This window comes from Coffea arabica, chromosome 7c, assembly GCF_036785885.1.
Source record: "Coffea arabica cultivar ET-39 chromosome 7c, Coffea Arabica ET-39 HiFi, whole genome shotgun sequence".
Lineage (NCBI taxonomy): Eukaryota > Viridiplantae > Streptophyta > Magnoliopsida > Gentianales > Rubiaceae > Coffea > Coffea arabica.
Genome location: NC_092322.1, coordinates 11,712,945 through 11,734,826, shown reverse-complemented (window position 1 = coordinate 11,734,826; position 21,882 = coordinate 11,712,945). Strand labels below are relative to the sequence as shown.

At 35.6% G+C, this 21,882-nt stretch overlaps 2 protein-coding genes across 5 annotated transcripts; one reads left to right on the top strand and one right to left on the bottom strand.

The window, feature by feature from the left end:
• The first annotated feature begins 4,971 nt into the window (after positions 1–4,971).
• LOC113699947 (uncharacterized) lies at positions 4,972–11,033 on the top strand. 3 transcript variants are annotated; one of them, XM_027220297.2, is made up of 4 exons: positions 4,972–5,285; positions 7,280–8,274; positions 9,181–10,048; positions 10,600–11,033. In XM_027220297.2, the coding sequence occupies exons 2-4, from the start codon at positions 7,306–7,308 to the stop codon at positions 10,644–10,646; spliced, it is 1,884 nt and encodes a 627-aa protein (XP_027076098.1). In that variant the 5' UTR covers positions 4,972–5,285; positions 7,280–7,305; the 3' UTR covers positions 10,647–11,033. The 3 variants fall into 3 exon arrangements, with proteins under 3 accessions (XP_027076098.1, XP_071913889.1, XP_027076099.1); XM_072057788.1 differs by lacking the exon at positions 4,972–5,285 and adding an exon at positions 5,379–5,399; XM_027220298.2 differs by lacking the exon at positions 4,972–5,285 and adding an exon at positions 5,470–6,611.
• A 593-nt stretch (positions 11,034–11,626) lies between these two features.
• Positions 11,627–16,663, bottom strand: LOC113699543 (amino acid transporter AVT1I-like). 2 transcript variants are annotated; one of them, XM_072057640.1, is made up of 5 exons: positions 16,028–16,663; positions 15,311–15,918; positions 15,039–15,222; positions 12,290–12,900; positions 11,627–12,166 (listed from the first exon to the last, which is right to left on the bottom strand). In XM_072057640.1, exons 4-5 carry the CDS (start codon positions 12,821–12,823, stop codon positions 11,651–11,653), a joined length of 1,050 nt encoding a protein of 349 aa, XP_071913741.1. In that variant the 5' UTR covers positions 12,824–12,900; positions 15,039–15,222; positions 15,311–15,918; positions 16,028–16,663; the 3' UTR covers positions 11,627–11,650. The 2 variants fall into 2 exon arrangements, with proteins under 2 accessions (XP_071913741.1, XP_071913740.1); XM_072057639.1 differs by having other exon boundaries at positions 15,039–15,918.
• Between the last annotated feature and the right edge of the window lie 5,219 nt (positions 16,664–21,882).

Here is a 21,882-nt window from a genome sequence, read left to right as displayed (position 1 = left end):
CAGGTAATCATGTAAATTTCTTTCCCTTGCATTTCAGCTTGCTTTTCTTCTTTTGCTTCGTTTTATGTATGCTTCCACTTCTTTTTCCTCGAGTTTTTCCTCCCCTTTGTTTCGTTGTGCATCTTTCTTCAATCACTGTTATTGGTGTTTTCTACTGTCTGCTATTACATCTACTGTAAGTGATGCTCTATTTTCCCTCCCCCTATTCTTGTAATAGTTTTTATATTTTTCCCCTTTGCGATTACTTTGTTTTTCATATTCTTCTTCTACTTCCCATGCTTACTGTTTTTTTCTACCTGTTACTATTATTAATATTCCTTTTGCAATTTTTTTGTTTTATGATTCTCTTTGTTCTATCATTTTCCATTTTCATTGCATTGTTGTCTCTTATTGTTTGAAGTTCGATTTTTTACTTTCCTTTTGCCCGAATCTTTTGTTGCCTCTGTTGTTTTTATCAGATTTCTTGCTGACATATTGCTTTTGCTTTTGTTAGAGACTTTTTTCTCCTGTTTTTCTCTCGCGTTTGTATGCTTCGTGTGCTTTCTTGGTCATATTCATTATTTAATACTGTTGTTTCTACATTTTGTAGTTTAGTGACATTTATTGCTATTCCTTTTTTATTTTTATTCCTATCTAAAAATGACATTTTCCTATTATCCATTTTTGCATGGCCCTCTTTATTTCCCCCAGGTTTTGCTGGCTACGAGCTGCTGTTTATTTTTCTTGCTGCGAGAAAAGGTACTTGCTTTTCTTATTGGAATTGAAGCATTAACTTTAATATTTCATTCATCGATCTCTGCTCTTCTCCTTTGATCAAACAATTATTAGCTACTTTGTTCTTCAGTTTATGTATATACCCTTTGAAGTTTAGTGTCATTTATTGCTTTTCTTTTTTTATATTCCTATCTGAAAATGACATTTTCCTATTATCCATTTTTGCATGGCCCTCTTAATTTTCTCCAGGTTTTGCTTGCTACGGGCTTCTGCTTATTTTTTTCTTGCTGCAGCAAAAGGTACTTAATTTTTTTTATTTAAATTGAAACATAATCTTTAATAGTTCATTCATCTGTTCTTCTCCTTTGATCAAACAATTATTAGCTACTTTATTCTCCATTTTATGTATGTGACGCGTTATCTTCTTCTGTTTTTAATTCCTGTCTAATGTGCTTACTTTGCAGTTGGAAATATCCGTGAGCCATTTATGTAGTTCTCTCACAAGTCTTGTGTCATATCATACCATGGATAAAAATGCGAAGGATAAAAATGCGAAACTCTTGCAATGACAATTTCCAGTTCCCTTCATCAGAACACAACTTCCAGTTCGCCTTTGTTTTGCAATGATGATTAACAAGGCTCAGGGCCACACTCTTGACTATGTTGGTGTAGGTTTTTTTTCATGGACAATTATACGCTGTACTCTCTAGAGTAAAAACTGCTGCTGCAGTTAAAGTTATCATACTTCTAGGAACTTCTGTTAAAGTTAAAACTGACTGCAAAACAAGAAATATTGTGTTTGATGAAATATTGCAATTATCTAATTGATCATTTGGACTCTTCATAGGTATCTTGCCATTTAAATGTTGTTATATCTTGTTTTCAAAGTTTATACCTTTCTTTTGCCTTGCAAACAGAAATTTCTTGCTTATATAGTTTTATTATTACTAATGAGTATAGGATGGCCACTATATTACCTATCAATGATGTTGAGGTTGGAATGGAGAAGTGGACAGCAAAAGTCACTGTCCAAGAAAATAGCAAGTTACCTCATCAATTAGCACACCAACTAAGAAACAAAAATTTATCTTCATTGATTATGAGGTGTTTATTGCAATTCAACTTTTTTATATTCAAAATGCTATATGCTAAACTTAGAAGTGTATATAGTACTCATTTGTCCACCGGCATGATAATTATTTTCTATGGCTCAAAGGTTGAATGAATCGTCTTCAATGCCAATATTCCTACAATGAGCCCCAAAATAGAGGTTTACAAAAAGTACCTCATCTCTAATGCTCAGGTGAAAAAGATCCCTGATGACTTTAGAACCACTGAGATTGCAAAGCAATGGATAATCACTAGTCGAACAATTATTGAAGAGATTGTAGATGAAGAGGATGTTATAGCTGCAAAGTTTACGTATACCAAGTTTAAGGACTTGGCACAGTATATGGATCGAAAGGACATTTCTATTGGTAACTATCTTTCTTTTCAACCATAACTGATGTACATTGTTATTATATGCTATTATGCTTATATTTAAACTTCCTCTCACTAGATATTATGGGAATTGTTATTGCTGCGTTGGATGAAAAAATTGTCACGAAAAATTCAAAGGAATCATGAGTCCAGAAGCTTGTCATTGGTAATGAAGTGTAAGAAGCCTAAATTTTTGCTTACTGGGACAATATGCTTTTACAAATTGAAGCCTTTTTGCAAGAAATTATAAAGCAGTAGAACTGGTTCAAATATGTCAGATTGCAGACACTTATGTTGTCCATGTGGAATGCTTTTATTGATAATGAAGGCTCCAAGATTATTTCAGACATTCAGAACTATCCTGTTCTTATTGGAAGAAGGCTAAAGGTTCAAAATTATAATGGTAAGTATAACAGTTGACACTTATATGTTTTGAACATCTAACCTTTTCTATTTGTGCCTTTTAGAAATCACATATTGCTTCCCCCTTTTTTTTTTCATAGGAGTAGCTCTTTTTATCTGGTTTGATTTAGCAATCCTTGTAAATCCACCTGTCCAAGAAGCAAGGGAACTCAAGAACTGGTTCTGTTCTTATAATTTTGCTTATAAAGCTTATACTTTGTCTATTTGTTTGACAACCAATGAGACTTAAGAACTGGTTTCACTCTTATAATTTTCAGTCTCAATTGCATATAAAACTAATATTTTAATTGGTTTGGCTGACTATTTTGGTATCCTATATACAGGGCATATTATCCTAAAAAGCTTGTTTTCTCATGCTTAAACACTTCAAAAACTTTTTCTTGTTTTATTTCTCACCTTCATACACTTAACTTTGTTCTGATGAAATACAGAAGAAAGAATGCTATGCCAGAAAGTAGCACTTGCAATGAAATCGAATTTCATTCAGGACATTTCTGAGGGGCTATCATTCTATGGGATCTTTACTTAGCAAAACCAGCATAATTTTGTGAGCTCTAGCTATATCCTGTTTTATTTTATCAGTTATTACTTTCTTTCCCACTAATAATTTTTTTGTCGATGAACAACAGAAAGTGCCCAAGTTTGTATCCTTCTTCATGCATAGTGACAAAACTTCTTTGATCACCCTGAGAATTGGAAACAAAACAGTCACTCTTGGAATGCGTCAGAGACAATTTACAAATAATTGGAATAAGTTTAAGTTTGAGCATCAACTACAATTTGGCGACGCTTTAGTATTTATCCCTGAATCAAAGTCCTGCTATACTGTCCTAATCTTCAAAAAACACGGAGTTGAAAAACCGTTCCCTTGGCACAATAAGTTCTACATCTTCTCCGATACACCAACCGGTAGAACATAGACCTTTCTTTTAAATTTATTTTGCAAGAAACGTTGTTCTTCTTATATGTTCAATAAACATATGAATGCCAGCTTTTATTGTCCATTCTTTTTCCATGTCAATTTAACTTAGCAATTTATCGACAACGTGCTGCAGAATTATTTTCAACCATTCAGGACCATGCTTGATTTTTGTAAAAAGCTTTGAATAAATCTACAACTTCAACTCTCAACGCTTCATTATTCTCATATAATATGCAACTTTATGAGCCTTTTTAAAAAAACCAAAATAACATCTTATCTTTAAACTTATGCCTTTTATTAAGAACGGTATACTTAATATGACTGTGATACAATTCAAATATATTGTAGCATAAACCAAGAAAGCTATCAAATAAAAAAATGCGTTAACAAAAAAATTAAGTTAAGCTGTTCCAATAGATGCTCTCAATTACATGACACACACCAAAACATGAAATACATTAAAATCAACAAGCATAAAAAAGATCCTCAATTAACCTATGGCAGGACTATTTTCGTCAATTAACCTATTTTGTTTAATTTCATTTCATGGTTTCTCTATCAAGCAGTAAATAAAGGGTTGACATACCTTTCGTGCATTTCCATACATGTTGACCAAATTGTTAACTGATAGCGTGAGGAATCGAGCCTATGCAATTTCATGACTTTGAAACGTGATCTTTATCACTATGAAATCATATCCAAATTCAAAAAAGTTCTCACCTGTAGAAAGCCAAATAATGTGTAAATATATTAATTGTAATAAATGTTCTTTAATTCCATTAATTACACCAAATTATTTTGCCTGCAAATGTTCTCCAAATTATTTTGCAATCCGCTGGTTACCAAATTTCATGTTACATGGTAAAGAATTGGTTTCGACTGACCTTTGGATTCTTGATTCGGATTGTGGTGTCGTTTGAGATGATGGTTAGTTTATCCTTTTTCTCATCTTTATAATTATCTCCCCTACACCACATGATTTATACACATTATATTGCAAATATGAATTATAGTACTTCAATGCTCATTGCGGGCATTACATAAATTCTTGCGCACGGTATATTTCTGCTAGTTTTCCCTCTAATGGAAGAGTAGAACTGTACCTTCACCAACAAATCAAGGATATTTAAGTCTCTTCAATACGTTGGTGTTTAAGTTTTTAAAATTTTGACTCTGTCAAGAGAGGGGTAAAATGTAATATTTTTAAAGGCTTAGGTGGTAAAGTGTGGATACTCCATACTTTCGTAATTTCGGGGGCGTGATTAAACCCCTCTTTTGCAAACCACAGCTTAGTGTCATACAGCGCGTGCAAGTAAAGTGTAAGTGAGGTAGCTTGATATTAGCCATCAAAATCAAATTTCAATACTGTCCGGTGCAAGTGTACCTTCCCAAAAAACGGCAAAAAATTTTAAATACACCTAAATTCTTTCCCATTGCTACAGGATTTTCGTTGCTGTCTGAATCCTCCAGTGAGTCCAGTCCCTAGTCTAATTTAAAAAAAAAAAAAAAAAAAAGCCTTCTGCCTACAGTAGTTTTTACTCAGTTATCATTCTTTTCAAACTTCTCAAAAAGCCTCGAATGCTATTGCAAATCAGCCCACTTTAGACTCTTACCAAAAGAGGTTTATTTACTTTCTGCAACCAGAAAAGAAAAGAAAAAGAAACCATTCTTTCTTTTTGTTGTGTTTTAGACCAGCCTCTCAAAATCTTTGAATTCAACCCCCTTCAGTCTTAGCTTATTCAAGGTATCTTGCTCCACTCTTCTTTTTCTTCTGTTTTATTCCATATTTTTGGCTTAAAGTTTGTTTTTTTTGGTCTGATTTCTTGGTCGAATTTCAGTTTTGTGTGCAAAGAAAAATGTGGGTTCAGGGCTATTTCCAAGTTTGAATCTTTTTCTTCATTTGATCATGGGGTCAAGTTGGATTGCTGTATCTACTCTTCTTTTTGCTTGTTTTGGTTTGGGTTCTTTCGGTCTCTGGACATTTTGGTCAGAACCTAGTAGCTTGTCAATTTTAGCTGGAGTTGCCTTAGAGTTTATCTAGATCTATTGGGAGTTTGAAATGTGTCTGCTTTATGTGAAAATGATTAGAGATTTGTCTTTGGGTGGGATGATGGTCTGCTTTATGCTTTGATTTTGCTGTTTGTTTTGGGTTAGACTTATTTGCTTCCTGTCTTTTATAGTGATGAAGTTATTCATAATTACTAGTTCTACAGGTTTAATTTGCTCGTTTAGTCTTTCATCGTCTTCTTGTGCTTGTACTTGAACTCATAGGAAGAGCCTAAGCACGATTTACAAAGTATGTATGTTATAAGGCGAAAAAAAGTTTTTTAAACCTACAGTTAGTCAGCGTTTTTTTTTTTCAATCTGAAATTAGTTCTTCGATTTCACATTTTACTTGACAAAAAACAGATTGTTTTCGATGCTTTTGTTGTTGCTGAGTGTTCCCCTGGGGGTTTGTTTGCTAATTAGGCATGTGGTTATCTGTGCTTGCAATTTCATTTTATGTTCATGAAGTCAATATGATTCATTGGATGGATGCCATAATATGCAATTCTTTTTCTCCTTATGGTCATCACATCTTGTTAACCAGTATTTTAGTTAATTGCCTGAGTATTTAACTGTGTGAAGATATTCTGGTTCAGTTATAAGATGTCACTGTGCACTTGCTTACTATGAATTCCTAGCTTCTGTAAGTTGGTGCCCTAAGGTAGTTAAAGCTGAGAATTTGACATAGGATGAGAATGAATCGGTGATTGGTTAATGATCAGGTTGAGTTGATGAAGGACGTATATGCATGAGGTGCTGTTACATCAAATTGTTCTTGCTGTTGGACCCTTTGATGCTTAGCTTTGCATTGAATAGAAGTTAACCATGTAGTGCCATGCTCCCCACCGCTGTGGGGAAAAAAACTATCACAAGGTGTATTTCCCTAAGAAAAGCAACAGAAAAAAGAAGAAGAAGTTAAGCATTTAGAATGCCCCATATTTGGACCTTGTGTATCTTGGGTAATGTAGGATGAGGAGCAGCTGGTTGACTGGTGTCTTTATTGCCATAGGATTCCAGTGGAGAGGTTTGGCCTGGTTGACTCCCTTTTTACCTGTTCTGTGGTGACTTTGATGTGACCTGTAACATAATCTTATTAGTGCTTTAAGTAAAAAACTCAGTTGGAATGTAACATAACCTCCAGTGTTCATTGAGTGTTTGGTGTCTGGTGCCTTAATGAAGTAACATATTGCCTGCTTTTACCTATGTCTAAATTGCACTTTGGTAGTGATGAATTGAACCGAAGTGAAAGTGTCACCTTGGCTATGGTAAAGATTTATTAGTTGTCATTGCTAAACCAGATCATTTAGGAATGGTTCAATTTGCTAGCAAGGTCTTGAGATGTATCTGGAGAATTCTCACTTCCCATGTTAGATATGTTGCAGGCCTTACAAAAGATAAAAGCTAAAAACTTTAAGAAGACAGCACATTATAAGCTGTCTTTGTTTAAGTTGTGGTCTTTTAAGGCTTCCATGATTGTTACCGGTGAGCAAATCATTGTGCCAACTAATGGCTGTCAGATCATGCAAAAACCAAGCCTAGATAAATTTCATATCTGCTGATGCTAAAATTTGAGCTGTTTTTTTTAAAGGGGAAAGTGTGTACCAATTTGCTTTTTGCATGAGTAGTAATGGACATTATACTTTCTTTGATTTTGCATATGATGTTGAGAGCCTGATGAGAACTTAATTCCAGGATTGGTAAGCAAGTAAGCTTATGACATGGGTAAAGTGTCTGCTGACTGCCCCTACCCAGGATGCTTTTTCTGTGTGATGAAGGAAGGGAACCCAAGCAAGCGTAGAGCAAGTATCTTAAAGTTCTTTCAGGAACTTCCCTCACAGGATGATGATGGTCAGGTTCTCCCTATTAGTGGCCTATGGAATACAGCTATGGCACACCCTAATGATCCTGAGTTCATTGAATTGGGGATATTTGAATGCATGGCAGCACTTATATGGAAGGGTTTAAAGAATCGTCGCTGGCTAACACATGATCAAAATATTTATATACCTTATTATGCAGCCCACATAATAGGATCCTACACCATGAATATGGAAGAATTTGCTGAAAGAGCTGTTCATGCTGGGGTTATTCCACCCTTGGTTGAACTTCTGAGAGGGAGGTTAACCTGGGTTGAACAGAGGGTGGCAGTACGGGCTCTAGGCCATTTGGCTACCTATGCCAGCACTTTTGCTGCAGTAGCAAGTCATGGTGAGATCCTTGAGCTTTCCATCCAACTAGCGATGAGTTCACTTGAAATCGTTTACTCTCATTTTTACCAGTATGTTGACAGAAGGCTCAGTTATCACTGTGATCTTCTTACTCGTGGCATGGGTGGTGTTGAAATGGAGTCCAGGAAGGCAGAGGAGTGGGCTAGTCAATTACAGTGCTGGTCTCTTCAACTAATTAATTGCTTTGCTTTTAAACCTGAGTTCCTGCCAACAATATGCAAACCAGAATTTCTCATAAAACTTCCAGGGATGTGGGGTGGGCTGGTAAATGAGAACTCTCCTGCTGGAATTGGCTTATTGCGGACGATCTGCCATCACAAGCATGGTAGGGGGCCTGTAGCTAGTTGCCCTGGTATTGTGGAGGCATTATGTAATATAGCCCGTTCATCAGATGACTGGCAGTATATGGCCATTGATTGTCTTCTATGGTTGCTTCAAGATCCAAGTACATCTCACAAGGTAAAGTGCTTGATAGACCACAGCCACCCTAACTAGGTCATGATCTTTTCTTTTGGACAATTAGCTGGATAGATGGATCCAAGATTTTGGGAAGTACATGAACTTGTTTTCCTCCTGGAAATTTTTGCAACTACAAGACCATGCTAATGAGTCATTTCCATAGACTGAATTAGACATTCAATACGATGTATACATCCATGCTTGTCTTACATGTTTTTGCTGGTTGTTAGCGTAATATCATCATCTGTAATTTTACTTTTTACAGATGCCTCCATACCTTGAGTAATTTTACCGAGATATTGTTTTTCAATTCCTTGTCTACAGAGAAGGAATAGTGTTTTGAATCTTGATTAAAATTACCATTTAGGACAAACTAACTACACAATAATCTCGGTTGGCATGTCCAGCAAGGTTGCTGATACACCCCTTACCTGACAGAGGTTAGTTCTTAATGTGTTTTGAACCCATGATGTCTCCTTTAAATTGAAAAACAATTGTCCGTGGCTTGCTCTTTTTCTGTGAGATTCTAAACCTCTGGCTTCAGGGAGGCCAAAAACAATATGATTAGTAGTGCATTGTTTGGTATGATAGGAAAAGGAGGAATAGTGGTAAAAGGTTCTCTTTCTTTTAGGCTTCCACTATGCTACAATGTGCTTCAATGTACTTTATATTCAAGAAATATTAATGAAGATAAAAGTCTAGGAAGATTACAAGGAAATTTTCTACCTATAAACTTGGGAGGCAAGTTATGTCTGGGATTGTGTCTGCAGTTTCAGTCTTCTGGTCATCCATATGTACAAAAAGTGTGTTAATACATGCCCTTTTTCCAATTCAGGGAGATGCATGCAACCTTTCTTGTTAATCTTCTGAGTGCCTTTTATGATCCAAAAATTTGTGCTTTTGTAGGTCATGGATAAGGCAGTACCTGCTTTGGTGGACCTTGCAGAGATATCAAGTCTTGGTGATCACAAAAAACTAGGAGAATCCATTGTCAATGCTCTTCAGGAGTGTGTTCAGTCACAAGGAACAGGACGGAATTCTATTAGTAGTCGCATACAAGAAGAGGTTGAGGAACTACTCAGCTCCAGACAGAGATTAAAATGGGAAAAGAATATGCCAAAAGAGGATCTTCATATTAAACAGGCAGCAGCACTAGTTGTCAAACTTGAAGGAAATTCACTATTTTCTTCAGGAAATATTTCTGGGGCTGCATCTAAGTACTCAGAAGCATTGGCATTGTGCCCAATGAGATCCAAGAAAGAGAGAGTGGTACTTTACAGTAATCGAGCTCAGTGTCATCTTCTATTGCAACAACCCTTGGCGGCTATAAGTGATGCAACACGTGCACTCTGTCTACATAACCCTGTGAATCGTCATGCGAAAAGCCTTTGGAGGAGAGCACAAGCTTATGACATGCTCGGGTTAGCTAAGGAGAGTTTGTTAGATGCTATTCTGTTCATAAATGAGTGCTCTCAGTCAACGGATCCAGATCTATCATTGAGGCAAAACAAGGTTCCTGACTATGCTGAGCGATTAGTTAAGAAGCAAATGCGTGCTGCTTGGTTATTTAGGGAGGCTGCTAGTAAACATGGGGGTGTGCATTGTGAGGGTGCAGATGGAGAATTGTGTGGCCAAGAGTCTGATGATTCTGAGTGGGAGACAGCAAGTGAAAGTGAAATGGGAAATGATGGAAGGGATGAAATGGGTGAGGATGACTTTGAATGGAAGAATGATTTTGAGAGGAAAGACAAATATGATAAAGCTCCGGTTAAAGGTACTAAAAAATTTAGCACCAGCAATCATAATTTTAATAGTTAGAATTTCTACTTTTGTTAACCATGAGCTTTAATGGTTTTGTCTATTATAAAATGATAAAGTGTTGATTGATTATGTTTCGGTAACCACAAATCTTTACCAGTTCTAAATATAGCTTGCAAGTAGCAGATAGCAAGTAGCAGATAGCAGTGTTACTAAATGCAACTTTTGTCCCACAAGCACTTGCATGTTTTCTGTCCTGAAGTTTAAACAGTCAGAACTTGTGTATAAGAATCCTCTTTTAGGTTATTTACTTACTTTCTCCTTTGTCTTGCATATTGACATGGTGACACTTGCAACTTTCCTGGTGAAATGTAGTTGATTATAGCCCTTGTGCAAAAATTTGTTATGGTGATTTGCCGTTATGATATTTTTGTGAGATGTTGTCAAATAGAAATTGGGCCATTTATTTCATTCTCCTAACTTACTTGGTCCTTGGAACATACACAGACCTGCTCTTTATTTTCTCTCAATACTTGTTTAACATAATTTACCTGTAAACGCACGCAGACATGAAGCATGGGTACAATGTGCAGCTTACTGAAGATGAAGAGTAGTTCTACTCTGTTGTCTGGCCTTCTCTGTAAAGCATATATCAATGTGGATACCAAAATGATCACCGCTCTTCAAGAATGAAACATATAGCATCAAATGCATCACCTTAAATTTCATCAGGAACTGGTGAAGAAGCATATTTTTGTAAGTTTTGTTTAGCAGTTAAACTTTGTCTTGTGTAGATTATTGTTTGATTTGTCCTTTTTCCAATCCCAAATTATGAGCATGTAAAAGTTTGATCGTTATGATTTTGGTTTCATTAATTGATCTGCACTGTAACTGCTATCGTTCAAGAAGCTTTTGTAAATGTAAGTTGTATCTTTTGGATTTTTTGATCAGACAATTACCTCTCTTAGCATTATTCATATTTTTATACTTGTTGATAATCACTAGTGCTTGTTGTAAATTCATCAGCAATTCCAATACTATTCTCTGCTCTGCATATTACTAATTCATGAATCTTTTTAATACATGCTCTGCGTATTACTAATTCATGAATCTTTCTGCATATCAAGAAACGTAGTCAAATACCAGTTTCAGTTTTTACCAATTTGTCTGTGCCAAATATAATTCCTAGCTTACAGCAGAGTACCTTAAAACTCTACCATTGTTTGTTAATTCACTAGCACATTACAAGCTTTTTATGGCATAATAATACCATTTTTTCTTTTATAAGGAAAAAAAAAACCTATAAACAAGAGATTAGAAATTTTCTTGTAGCAAGTCAAATCTTGTGGAAATACTCTTTTCTTGATTCCCTGAATGCATAACCAAGACTTGCCAAAAAAAAAGGCCCGAAAGACATCATAAGAAAATCACTTGCACATGCAAGAAATGAAAGATGAGCAATGTCCCTTAGCTTTGTTGAAGTGATCTCATTCTCTCTCTTTTTAATGGAAGAAGCTGGAAGAACTGGGCAAAGACTTAAATGTTGTTGCTATTTATTGAGTTGGAGGGGCTTTTGCTGATTGAATCCATGCATAAACCTAGACCAAGGTATATCTTTTTAACCAGCACCGTGGACAAGATCAAAGACAACAAAGTATAATCCTGTAACCCCAGTCATTATACCAAACACTATTATTCCAAGTATCTCTATAAACTTGACATTGAATTTTTCACCTCCTCTTAGCTTCAAATAGCAGCAGCAGGGGAACAATAATGATGTCAAAACCACAGAAAATGACCCCACGATCGCCATCAGAGACTCGAAATAAGGGAAAAAACAAGCAATCAGGGTTGTGATAATTAGGAGAATAAATCTTATGACAATACAAATTAACTGTTTCTTATATTGCTTTGGTAGTCCATCCTCGATAGCATCTGCAACAGGTGAAATCAACAAAGGATACCTAGACAGTGGTATGACTAATGAAGTATACAATGCTATTTTTGAACCAAGCTCTTGTTTTGGAAAATTCAGGGTGATTTGTGGGCAGGTTTGGCCTCCAAAGATGAGATAGCCACCAACTGCAACTATGAGGTAGACTATACTATTGCATGAAAAACTGAGCAGCAATACCTGCAATAGATAGATGTAATGGACAATTTAGTTTGTGATTCAAATGAGAAATCAAAATGATAAGTTAAATTGTCAACTAAAATAAATCATCATAACTAATACAAGATAGCAGCAGGTGTTCACCTTAGTAAATTGTTGCTTATTTTGCATGGAGTTATACAGTGTAGGGAGGACTGAATGTCCTCCGAAGCAAGTTAGGAACAAACTGGTCGATATTGAGATACCCTTCCATGAAACAACTTTTGCTCGGTCTTGAAATCCATATCCACTAGTACCTCCAACCCAAAGCATAGCCAATATTATTACAAAAATCCCTAGTGTCCCCAAACCACTTATGAATGATAATTTTGTAACATTTGTTGAGAATAAAGTTGGAAGCATCACTAAAGCAGTGCAAACTGTGAACAACTTCTTTTCCCCAAGTTTTAGGTGTCCAAGGTAGAAGACTGTGTGGGGAAACAAATAATTTAGATTCTCAGACACCAACAGCAGTAGGCTGATAGAACTCAGATAGAGTTCTGTGCTCCCTATTAGTGAGGCCACTATTTTCCCTGACCTTCCAAATGCTTTATAACCCATGTCACCATAGCTCTGAACATCTGATTCATTACCGCGCATGCAACGCTCAAGCAGGAGAGCTGTCCGACAGCATACCATTGCAACCGCAATAAATAGTAATAAGCCAAGCCAACCAGCGATGGACAGTGCATATGGCAGTGTTAAAATGCCAACCCCTACAAAAAAGAGAACTTAGTACATACGTAAGATGTTGAAAAAATGAATTATGTTATGACCGAAAACAAACGACAACAAATAAATATAGCTGAGAGATGTCATTAACAAAATCAAACTGACTAAAGCAATACATAATTACCTAAAAATGCAGCAATCATGTTGTAACATGATTGCATGCAAGTGCTTTGTCCATCACCAGCAGTTACAGAAGCCATCTCCATTCCTCTATCAATAGTTGGTAACTTAGGTACTTCTTTTTTTATTTGGTAAGTTAGTAAGTTGGTATGAATTTTAGGAATTTTGCCGACTCAAATCAGCTATTGCACACGAACACTACATGCATGAAAACTGCCAGGCAGGCCTGTCATAAAATTTCTGTACTCACCCTAAATTCTCTGACGTTACAACCCGCTATAATAATAAATATACAAGTCTGCTTATTAATCCGTGCTCCCCTTGAAATCTGATTTTAGAGCCCGTTTAAGTTGTAATTCTTGTGGCTTAAGGCAGTTGAGAATCTCAAGTTCCTCCCTCAGGAATTGCAAGAATTGGAGGATGGAATCAGGAATTGCAAGAATTGAAGAATGCAATCCAAGAGTAGAGGATGAAGTTTTACTGCAGGAAGATCAAGAAAGTAGAGAGATGAAATGGAACTAATACGAAGGCCAAAACTGTTGTGCTCTCTTCTCAGTTCTCTCCCTCTCTTTTATAAACGTCTCTCTTTCTTCCCTTTCGAGTACATCAGTATCTAAGTGCCTACCCTACTGACATGTAACTACTTTCCAGCTAACTGCTGAACCAGCTAAATGAAAAATTGCATCAGTTTACAAATCTATTGTTGCCCAAATCATGATACCTTTCTGCTATATATACGTTTCTTTCGTTCTTCCCCGTTTACTACATCAGTAACTAAGTGCCTACCCTACTGACATGTAACTATCTTCCAGCTAACTGAATCACCTAAATGAAAGACAAATGTATCAGTTTGCAAATTTATTGTTGCCCGAATATGATGCCTGTGATTTTTCAAAAACTTTACTATTATGGCTTATGTTAAAAACTTTCTACCATTTTTAGGAAATCAAGTTTGCGAAAGATTTAAACACAATACAAGAAAAAACTAAGCTCGATATATTCTTGGAAATCAAGTTTAGTGAAAAAGGTTGAATACAAAAGTGAAAAAAATTAAAAATAAGCAGGAATTGAGATCAATTAAACATTTAAATTTAAAAAAAAAAGTAAACTAAACTTGATAACCTAAACAGAAAGATGGAGCTAAACTCGACTTATCGAATCTAGAGTGTGCATTGTGATACTGCAGATGGAGAATTATGTGGCCAAGAGTCAGATGATTTTAAGTGGGAGACAGCAAGTGCAAGTGACATGAGAAATGATGGAAGGGATGAAATGGATGAGGATTACTTTGAATGGAAGGATGATTTTGAGAGGACAGACAAGTATGATAAACCTCCAGGTCCTATAATTTAGCACCAGCAATCATATGCACATTTTAATAGCTAGACTTTCTATTTTTGTTAACCATGAGCTTTAATGGTTTTATCCATTATAAAACGATAAAATGTTGACTGATTATGTTTCGTTAACCACAAATCCTTACCATTTCTAAATACATAGCTTACAAAATGCAACTTTTGTCCCCCAAGCACTTGCCTGTTTTCTGTCCTGAAGTTTAAACAGTCATGCCTTGTGTTAGCAAACGACTAGGCAATAATTAGGTTTCTAATTGCAGGGCAGTTTTCTACGATTAGCCCTATTCCACATTAAGGAAAAACCAGATTCAGTTTGTTATACCGCTCGGGTCGTCCTAGTGATCAGGGGAGTATTTGGCACTTGGGATGGAAAGGATGTGGAGAGGGGTAGGAGGTTTTTTTTTTTTTTTGGGCGGCCGGTGCCATACGTAATGACTAGTTTAGAATACCATAAACTCTACCATTACTATTTCTAGTACCATTCTTTCTCTTTTCGAGGAAAGATCTATAAACAAGAGACTAGAGATTTTCTTGTAGCAAGTCAAGTCTTCTGGAAATACTTCACTTTGGATTCACTGTATTGAAAGACTTGCATACACAAAAAACGAAAAGACAGTGAAGATACAAAACAGAAGAAAAACACAGACCTTGTTGTTTTAACTACTGCGGACAAGGTTAGAGATAATGAAGTATACAATCCAACTGTGACCCCAACTGGTATTCCAAGTATCCTCATAAACTTGACAGTGAATCTTTCACCTCCTCGCAGCTTCAAATGGCAACAGCAGCAGCAGGGGACTAATAATGATGTCAATAACACAATGAACGACCCTGCGATTGTCATCATAGATTGGAAACGAGAAGGGGAAAAAGGATAAAAATGCTACATAGAATAATTCTTATGGAAATGCGAATCAACCATTGGATTTCTTTAGTGGTCCATCTTCGACAGCTTCTGCAATTAGTGAAATTAACAAGGGATATCTGCACAGTGGAATGAATAATGAAGTATACAATGTTATTTTTGAACAAAGTTTCTGTTTTGGAAAATTCTTGGCGATTTGTGAGTAATTTTGCCTCCAAAGATGAGATAACCGCCAGTTGAGAATAAGAAGTTGATTACACTACTGCATGAGCGCCATGTGAGTTTTCTTGTTACTATTCTCGTTCTGCACCTACGTCCATTGGCGTGTGGATGGGGGGTATGCTTTTTTAGTCAATAAACTGGCTAGAAATATGATGATTTGGGACCAAAATGGTACACTTTGAATGTGAGGGATCATTTTGTTTTATTTTGCATGTAAAGGACCAAAAAGAGAGTTTTCAAAAATGTGAGAGAGTATTTAGGTGATTTTTCCTTTGCAGGAAGTTTACCAACTTAATGGAAGTGATTTGAACTCGTTCCAACTGCACTGGCTCAGGCACATTTACAGCATTTAATCAGAGAACCAGCAAGGGGCAATGACAAAATAGTACAATATTCAAGTTATCTCACTCTCAATGGAATGGAGCTCCCACTTGCCCTCTCTGTAGAAGGGTAGATGAATGAGTACTTGACAGGAAAAGATGAAAATGCAGCTCAAACAAAAAAATTTAAGAAGAAGAAACGTCATATCCCAAATAAAGATGAACATACCAAACCTTATTAAAGAAATTCTGATTATCATTAGCTAGAGGTCTATTGTGCTGGCCTTGTTTAACCTCTTTCAGCAAGCTAATAGAATTTCTTTTTCTTAGTCCGTTCCACCTGGGTATGTTTTTGGAAAGAATGGTCAAACCAGTAACTTCCCTACTTCACGATCAGAAACCACCATCAACCATGAGCATGCATCCCCAAATATATATTCAGTACTGGCGAGATGATGTATTCCTTATAAAGGATGGGGTGGTAACAAGAGGAGGCTACCCCGCTAAAGAGCCAATTGTCTGATATTTGTTGAGTAAATCTATTAAAATCTCTCTACTGGTGTACAGTTTTTCTAGGGTAGCATTTTCTAGAGTTTGAGAATAACGTTCCTAATGTTGAACGATATTGGTGAATTTCTAGATTTACCTCTAAGGCTTGAAGGGGCTATTATATTTTGTGTTTCCAGTTCTTATTGACACTCGTTCGATTTCCAGCCATAACTTCGGAGATTCCACCCTAATTCTTGAAAATAAACTACCAAATTTTCCTTTCCAATTATTTGTTTCTGCTATTAAGTACAGTTTCATGCAAAGTAACGGTTGCAAATTGTTGCTGTTTCATGAAGTTGATGCCTTATAATTTCCATCAACTTCACTTATAACCCCGCAAACCCCCCCTCCCTCCCTCCAACTTTGATTTTGTTAAAGTGAATATTTACCTTTCATGCCAAATTATCTAACTAATGCAATATATGAGGGGCACTCTCGCAACATTTTCTCTCTTCTAAAATCATTTATTTTTAAATTGGGCTAACTTGTTACAAGATAAATAGTTTTAGGAGAAATAATTTTGATATTTTGAAAATTTCAAAAAAGGCCGGTCGCGGTGGTGTAACTATTGAAAACCCTTCAAAAGGAGGTTTCTGAAATTATCCCAAAAATTATTAGCCGTTTACTAAAAACATAATTACACAAATATTGGCAAGCCCCCGATACCTATTCCTAACAAATTGCGTAAGAATTTGGGCATTTTTTACGCAGCTTGTTTTGATTAGCATGAGGCAAAAAGAATCGTAACTCTACGAGAGTGGTCAAGCAAAAGTTAAAATTTTCATTAAAAAAACCAAAGAAACGACGACATCTCACAAGTTCGGATTAGATGCTTTTCTTGATAGCTTTTTCGCGTCTTTGACTCTGGCTTAAAAATACAAGTCGAAAGTTGTATTGCTACGCCACCTTGTTGAGGCGGCTTACGGCATTTAAGGAGAGAGACTAGTGGCCAATGACTAAAGATGTCATGGTATATTTTTCTATTGTTCCTAACCTTTGCCTTGTTTGGAAAGAGGTTTTTTGTCAAAAAAATCTCTATATTTTTTATAAATATATTTTTCAATCATCTTTAAACTTATATATATATATCAAATCGCTACTGTATATTTTCTATAAAAATTTCAAAAAATTGCAAAGAAAGATACATTGATCTACATTCGATCTTGCAACTTCCTTAGATGCCAATGGAAGTGTTGTCTTTCCTCAAATACCAATGGAAGTGGCCGGGACCCATAGAAATTAGGTTTTTATTTTTTGTAATATTTTAAAAGTTTTGAGTACTATTTTTTTTAGCAAAAATATTTTTGCACCCCCCCACGCCCCAAAAAAATTTTAAAATTTTTTATATTAATTACAAAGTATAAATTTGTATGAAGTTCGTCCCCACAAATTACATATTTAGGTTCCATCATTGGAAGTGATACATTGATCTCGTAAAAAGCTTTTAAGGCTTGAGATGGATAATTAGAATTCTTTATGATCACAATTTATTATTGGTGTCATACTTATGTTTGGTATATAGTCATTTTGAGAATTAAACACTTCGGGAAGAACCTTTTGTAATTTTTAACGCTAGAACCTTACCAGGAAAGGAAAATGGAACAGTTACTGATACAAGCAAGAGCGCTTTTTCTTTCTATACATAAATTATTCTTTTAATATCTATAAATTCACTCCTCATTCTACATTGACCCCTAAAAATAATTTTTTTTTATTGATCACCTCCTCTAACAAACATTTTAGACATATTTCAAATTAAATATTTTTTAATTCGAAATTAAATAGTGATGAAATTTTAATAAAAAAATGATTTAGCCTTTCAAATCGAAATACATATCGGCCTATTTGAATTGCTATTTTTAAAAATTTTGTAGAATAATGTACTGTAGTGATTTGATTTATATAAGGTAAAAAATGATTCCTTTAAACATTAGAAGAGATTCCCAATCTGTCATAATTTATCAAAGTTCTTCTTGCATTCGTATCAGTAACAGAATAGGTTTTTTTTCTCATATTTTCATTTTTTTGGGTCTTTTTTTTTCTCTTGTGAAAATAGTCTGCGTATTAAGTCCTAGTTAATATTTATGCTAAATCAAAGTTGTTCATACTGCTACTAGTCTAGTGATTCATATGTATCAAAAGAATGTTAATTGAGGATGGTCATTCCAACTCGGCTTGATCCGGCCGAGCCCCATTTACCGCCTATCCGTCTGATAATGGTCACCTCGACTTCGTCTCACCGAGCCAGGACTTCTATCCGACCTGATCACCTCGGATACGCACCGCCTACAAATGACTGAGATGATCACCACACCCACTGTCTCGAAGTGGTGCTGTGTGTGACATGACAACTGAGGTCCTGTCCATTGTTCTGACACCTGCATAGTGGACACAGCCTCTGGCACACTCTGCACATTGCCCAGAGTTGTCTAGTCAGATGATACGTTGTTATCTCAATTAGATTTTTAAGGACTCGGACCCAACCGTCCTTCCCCCTACATTGTCCAACTGCCCAGAGTTGTCTAGTCAGACTAATACGCAGTTTCAATCAGATTTCTAGGGACTCAAACCCCACCGTCCTTCCCCCCACATTGTCCCATACAAATATCAACATGTCCCACTAAGAAAGGGGGAGATCTGGTAAGAGCCTATTTTCTCCAATGAACATTATTTCATTTCCTATTATCTAAACTAACTCGATTATCGAAGAAAAATCGGGGGATTTAGCCCCGTCTCCGATAAACTGAGCAGGTGATATCCGCGCAGCCGCACCTCACCTAGGAGAGTACTCCAGTTACCCGGTACAGCTCTTCAAGCCAGAAATCACCTCTTCATTAATTAAGTAGTAATTATATATTAGTTACTTTCATGCTATACAAAAACATTTATAATTTCTACTAAGTTGTACTACAGTATCTTTCAATTTTCCTCACGACGCTACTATTACTTGGCAGATGTCTGATCACTTAATAGGTCAATTGCGACAGGAATCTTTATCAGCATATTAGTTACTTACATTTCAATCTTTATCAGCAGATTACTTACTTGCACTTGAAGGCTGCAAGAACCTAAAGACATCTCAACAATTCTTTTTTTGCTGGAAAATAATATGTTAAAGATTATATGACCGAAAGTTTGCAAAATGTTCATAGCCATATACCCTACAAAAAAGTTGCTAACTAGAAGGTATGAGGACCAAAGCTTTGGGAATATCTTCTCGAGCCTTTGGCTTCACGACTCCATCCAACTAACTACCAAAAAGGCAAAAACTTTTAAAGTCTCCTTGGCGAGACATGTATATCAGATTTTATGTACTGGAAACGCATTGCTCTTGGCCAATTTGGACTTTTACCATTCTTCTATTAAAAAATTCACCATTTCAACGAGTTTTACGACTCCGTCCAACAACCAAAGGCACAAACTTAACCTTTAAGTCTCCTTAATCACACACGTGTGTGTGTGCGTGTATCAGGTTTTATGTATTGGAAATGCATTGCTCCTGGCCAATTTGGATTTTTACCTTTCATCTATTCAAAAATTCACAATTTCAACAAGTTTTGTGACCAGTTGTGCAAACTCGTCAATACTTCAAAGTTGTGAATCAAATTAATGATCAATAAAACCATGTCGACCAAAAAATATTTGGAAAGGAGATTAATCAAAATAATTATATTAGCACTTTTTATGATGTGATATATGTAAGATAAAAATATTGATGAAAAAAATACAAAATTAATTAATAATTATAATTTTGATTAAGTAAAATTATATTTGAAAATAATATTAATGGTCCCGTTTGGCAAATGAGTTTTTTTGGTGTTTGTCTAAAATTTTATTGTAACTTATTGTAGAATTTGTAGAAAAACTTTTTAAGATGTAAAACTTTTTTCTTTTCTCTCCTCCTCTTCTCTCTCATCTCACCACATGCTGGCCAAGGGCAATGGCAGCAGCTTAATTTTTTTTCCCCTCTCTCCGCTCTCCTCCTCTCTCCTTGCATACACGATCTGGTCGCGTGACTAAATATCACGTAAGGGGAGGGGAGGAGGAGAGGGAGGGAGAAGGAAGGAGGAGAGGGGGACAGAGAGGGAGAAAAGAAAGGGAAAAAAAAAAAGAGATGGGCGGCAGCGGAGGTGATAGTGAGTTGAGGTGGAAGAGAAAGAAGAAGAAGGGAAAAAAGGGAAATTTTTTTTTTGTGTTTTTTGATATTTTGAAGCGTATGTTTTAATTTTTTTTTAATATTATTGTAGTTAAAGTTATTAAAAATCTTGTAGGAGGAAAATTAGGCAAAAAATTGGTTTGGCACCAAACACACTCATACCAACTACTATACTAGGAAATGTCATAGCATTTCTAGATATATTTTTTGCAATTTTGTCGGGGAAAGAGTTCCTTTATTTTTTGTTAGAATGGAAGGGCAAAAGTTAATTGTCCAGATATAGTATTGATTAATGGTGGATCAATAGCTACAATAAACACTTTCTATAATTAGTTGAATATTAAGCTGCCATTAGTGCTATCTGCCTAATATAATCAAGCTTCTTTCTTATCATCTTCAGTAATCAAAAGACAGCATTAAAGGGGCCACCCGCCATTCCACCACCCATTGCGTACATCTTTTGTTATTCAGAGATGTGGTAACTAACGGACCGTTCAGACCTTTTTTGCCGTTTCACCCAATCATAAGCATCCGACGTCACTGACTTTATCGAATCGTCACGCTAAACGAGTCAAGCTGTCCACGTGTAAATTGGTGACTCGGATACTCGTTTTGTTTCTATAGGTGGACGAACACTGTAGAATATCCGTAATGCCAAAAACGGTCAAAACCAAACGAAAACGGCAGAACCGACTGTTCTTAATTCTTATTTGCTCCAATTGGTGGTTTTTCATTTTACTAAACAAATGTTTTGTTCCACAATTAAGTCCAGGCTAATGGCACATAATTCTTTCATAACAAATCATGAGAATTTAATTTATGCGTGTTTGAATAGAAGATTATTTGAAAATTTTGGAATAATTACTATAGTATTTTTGTAATATGACATGCGTAAGAAATATGGATCGGGCAGATAAAACAAACTAAATAAAAGTATTCGTAACGCAAAAGAATAGTTTTTTGAAAAAAATGACGACCAAGCCGAACATGTAGGATGTACGCCTCTTTGCCCTCAGAAGAATCAAATTACTCTTGATATAATTGTTGCTTTTAAAGCAATTTTGTTAGCATGCATAACAATAAAATGATATTGTATTTATTCAACAAAAAAATATATAATTCAATTATCTCTTGACAAGTAATTTCAAAGCAAAACTATATTTTACAAGATTTATGTGCATTGTAAGATACGTGGAGTAAGTAATCTATTACATCTTTCAAGTTTTACTATAAATAGAATTTCTTTCGTATGGTAATCCCTATCCATAGAAGTGTATGCATGAAACTTTATAAAGCATTCATTGTTAGTGACATTAGGTGAGGTATTAGATGTTACATTATGAAACTTAACACAAAGTTAACTTGATATTTTTGGGTAA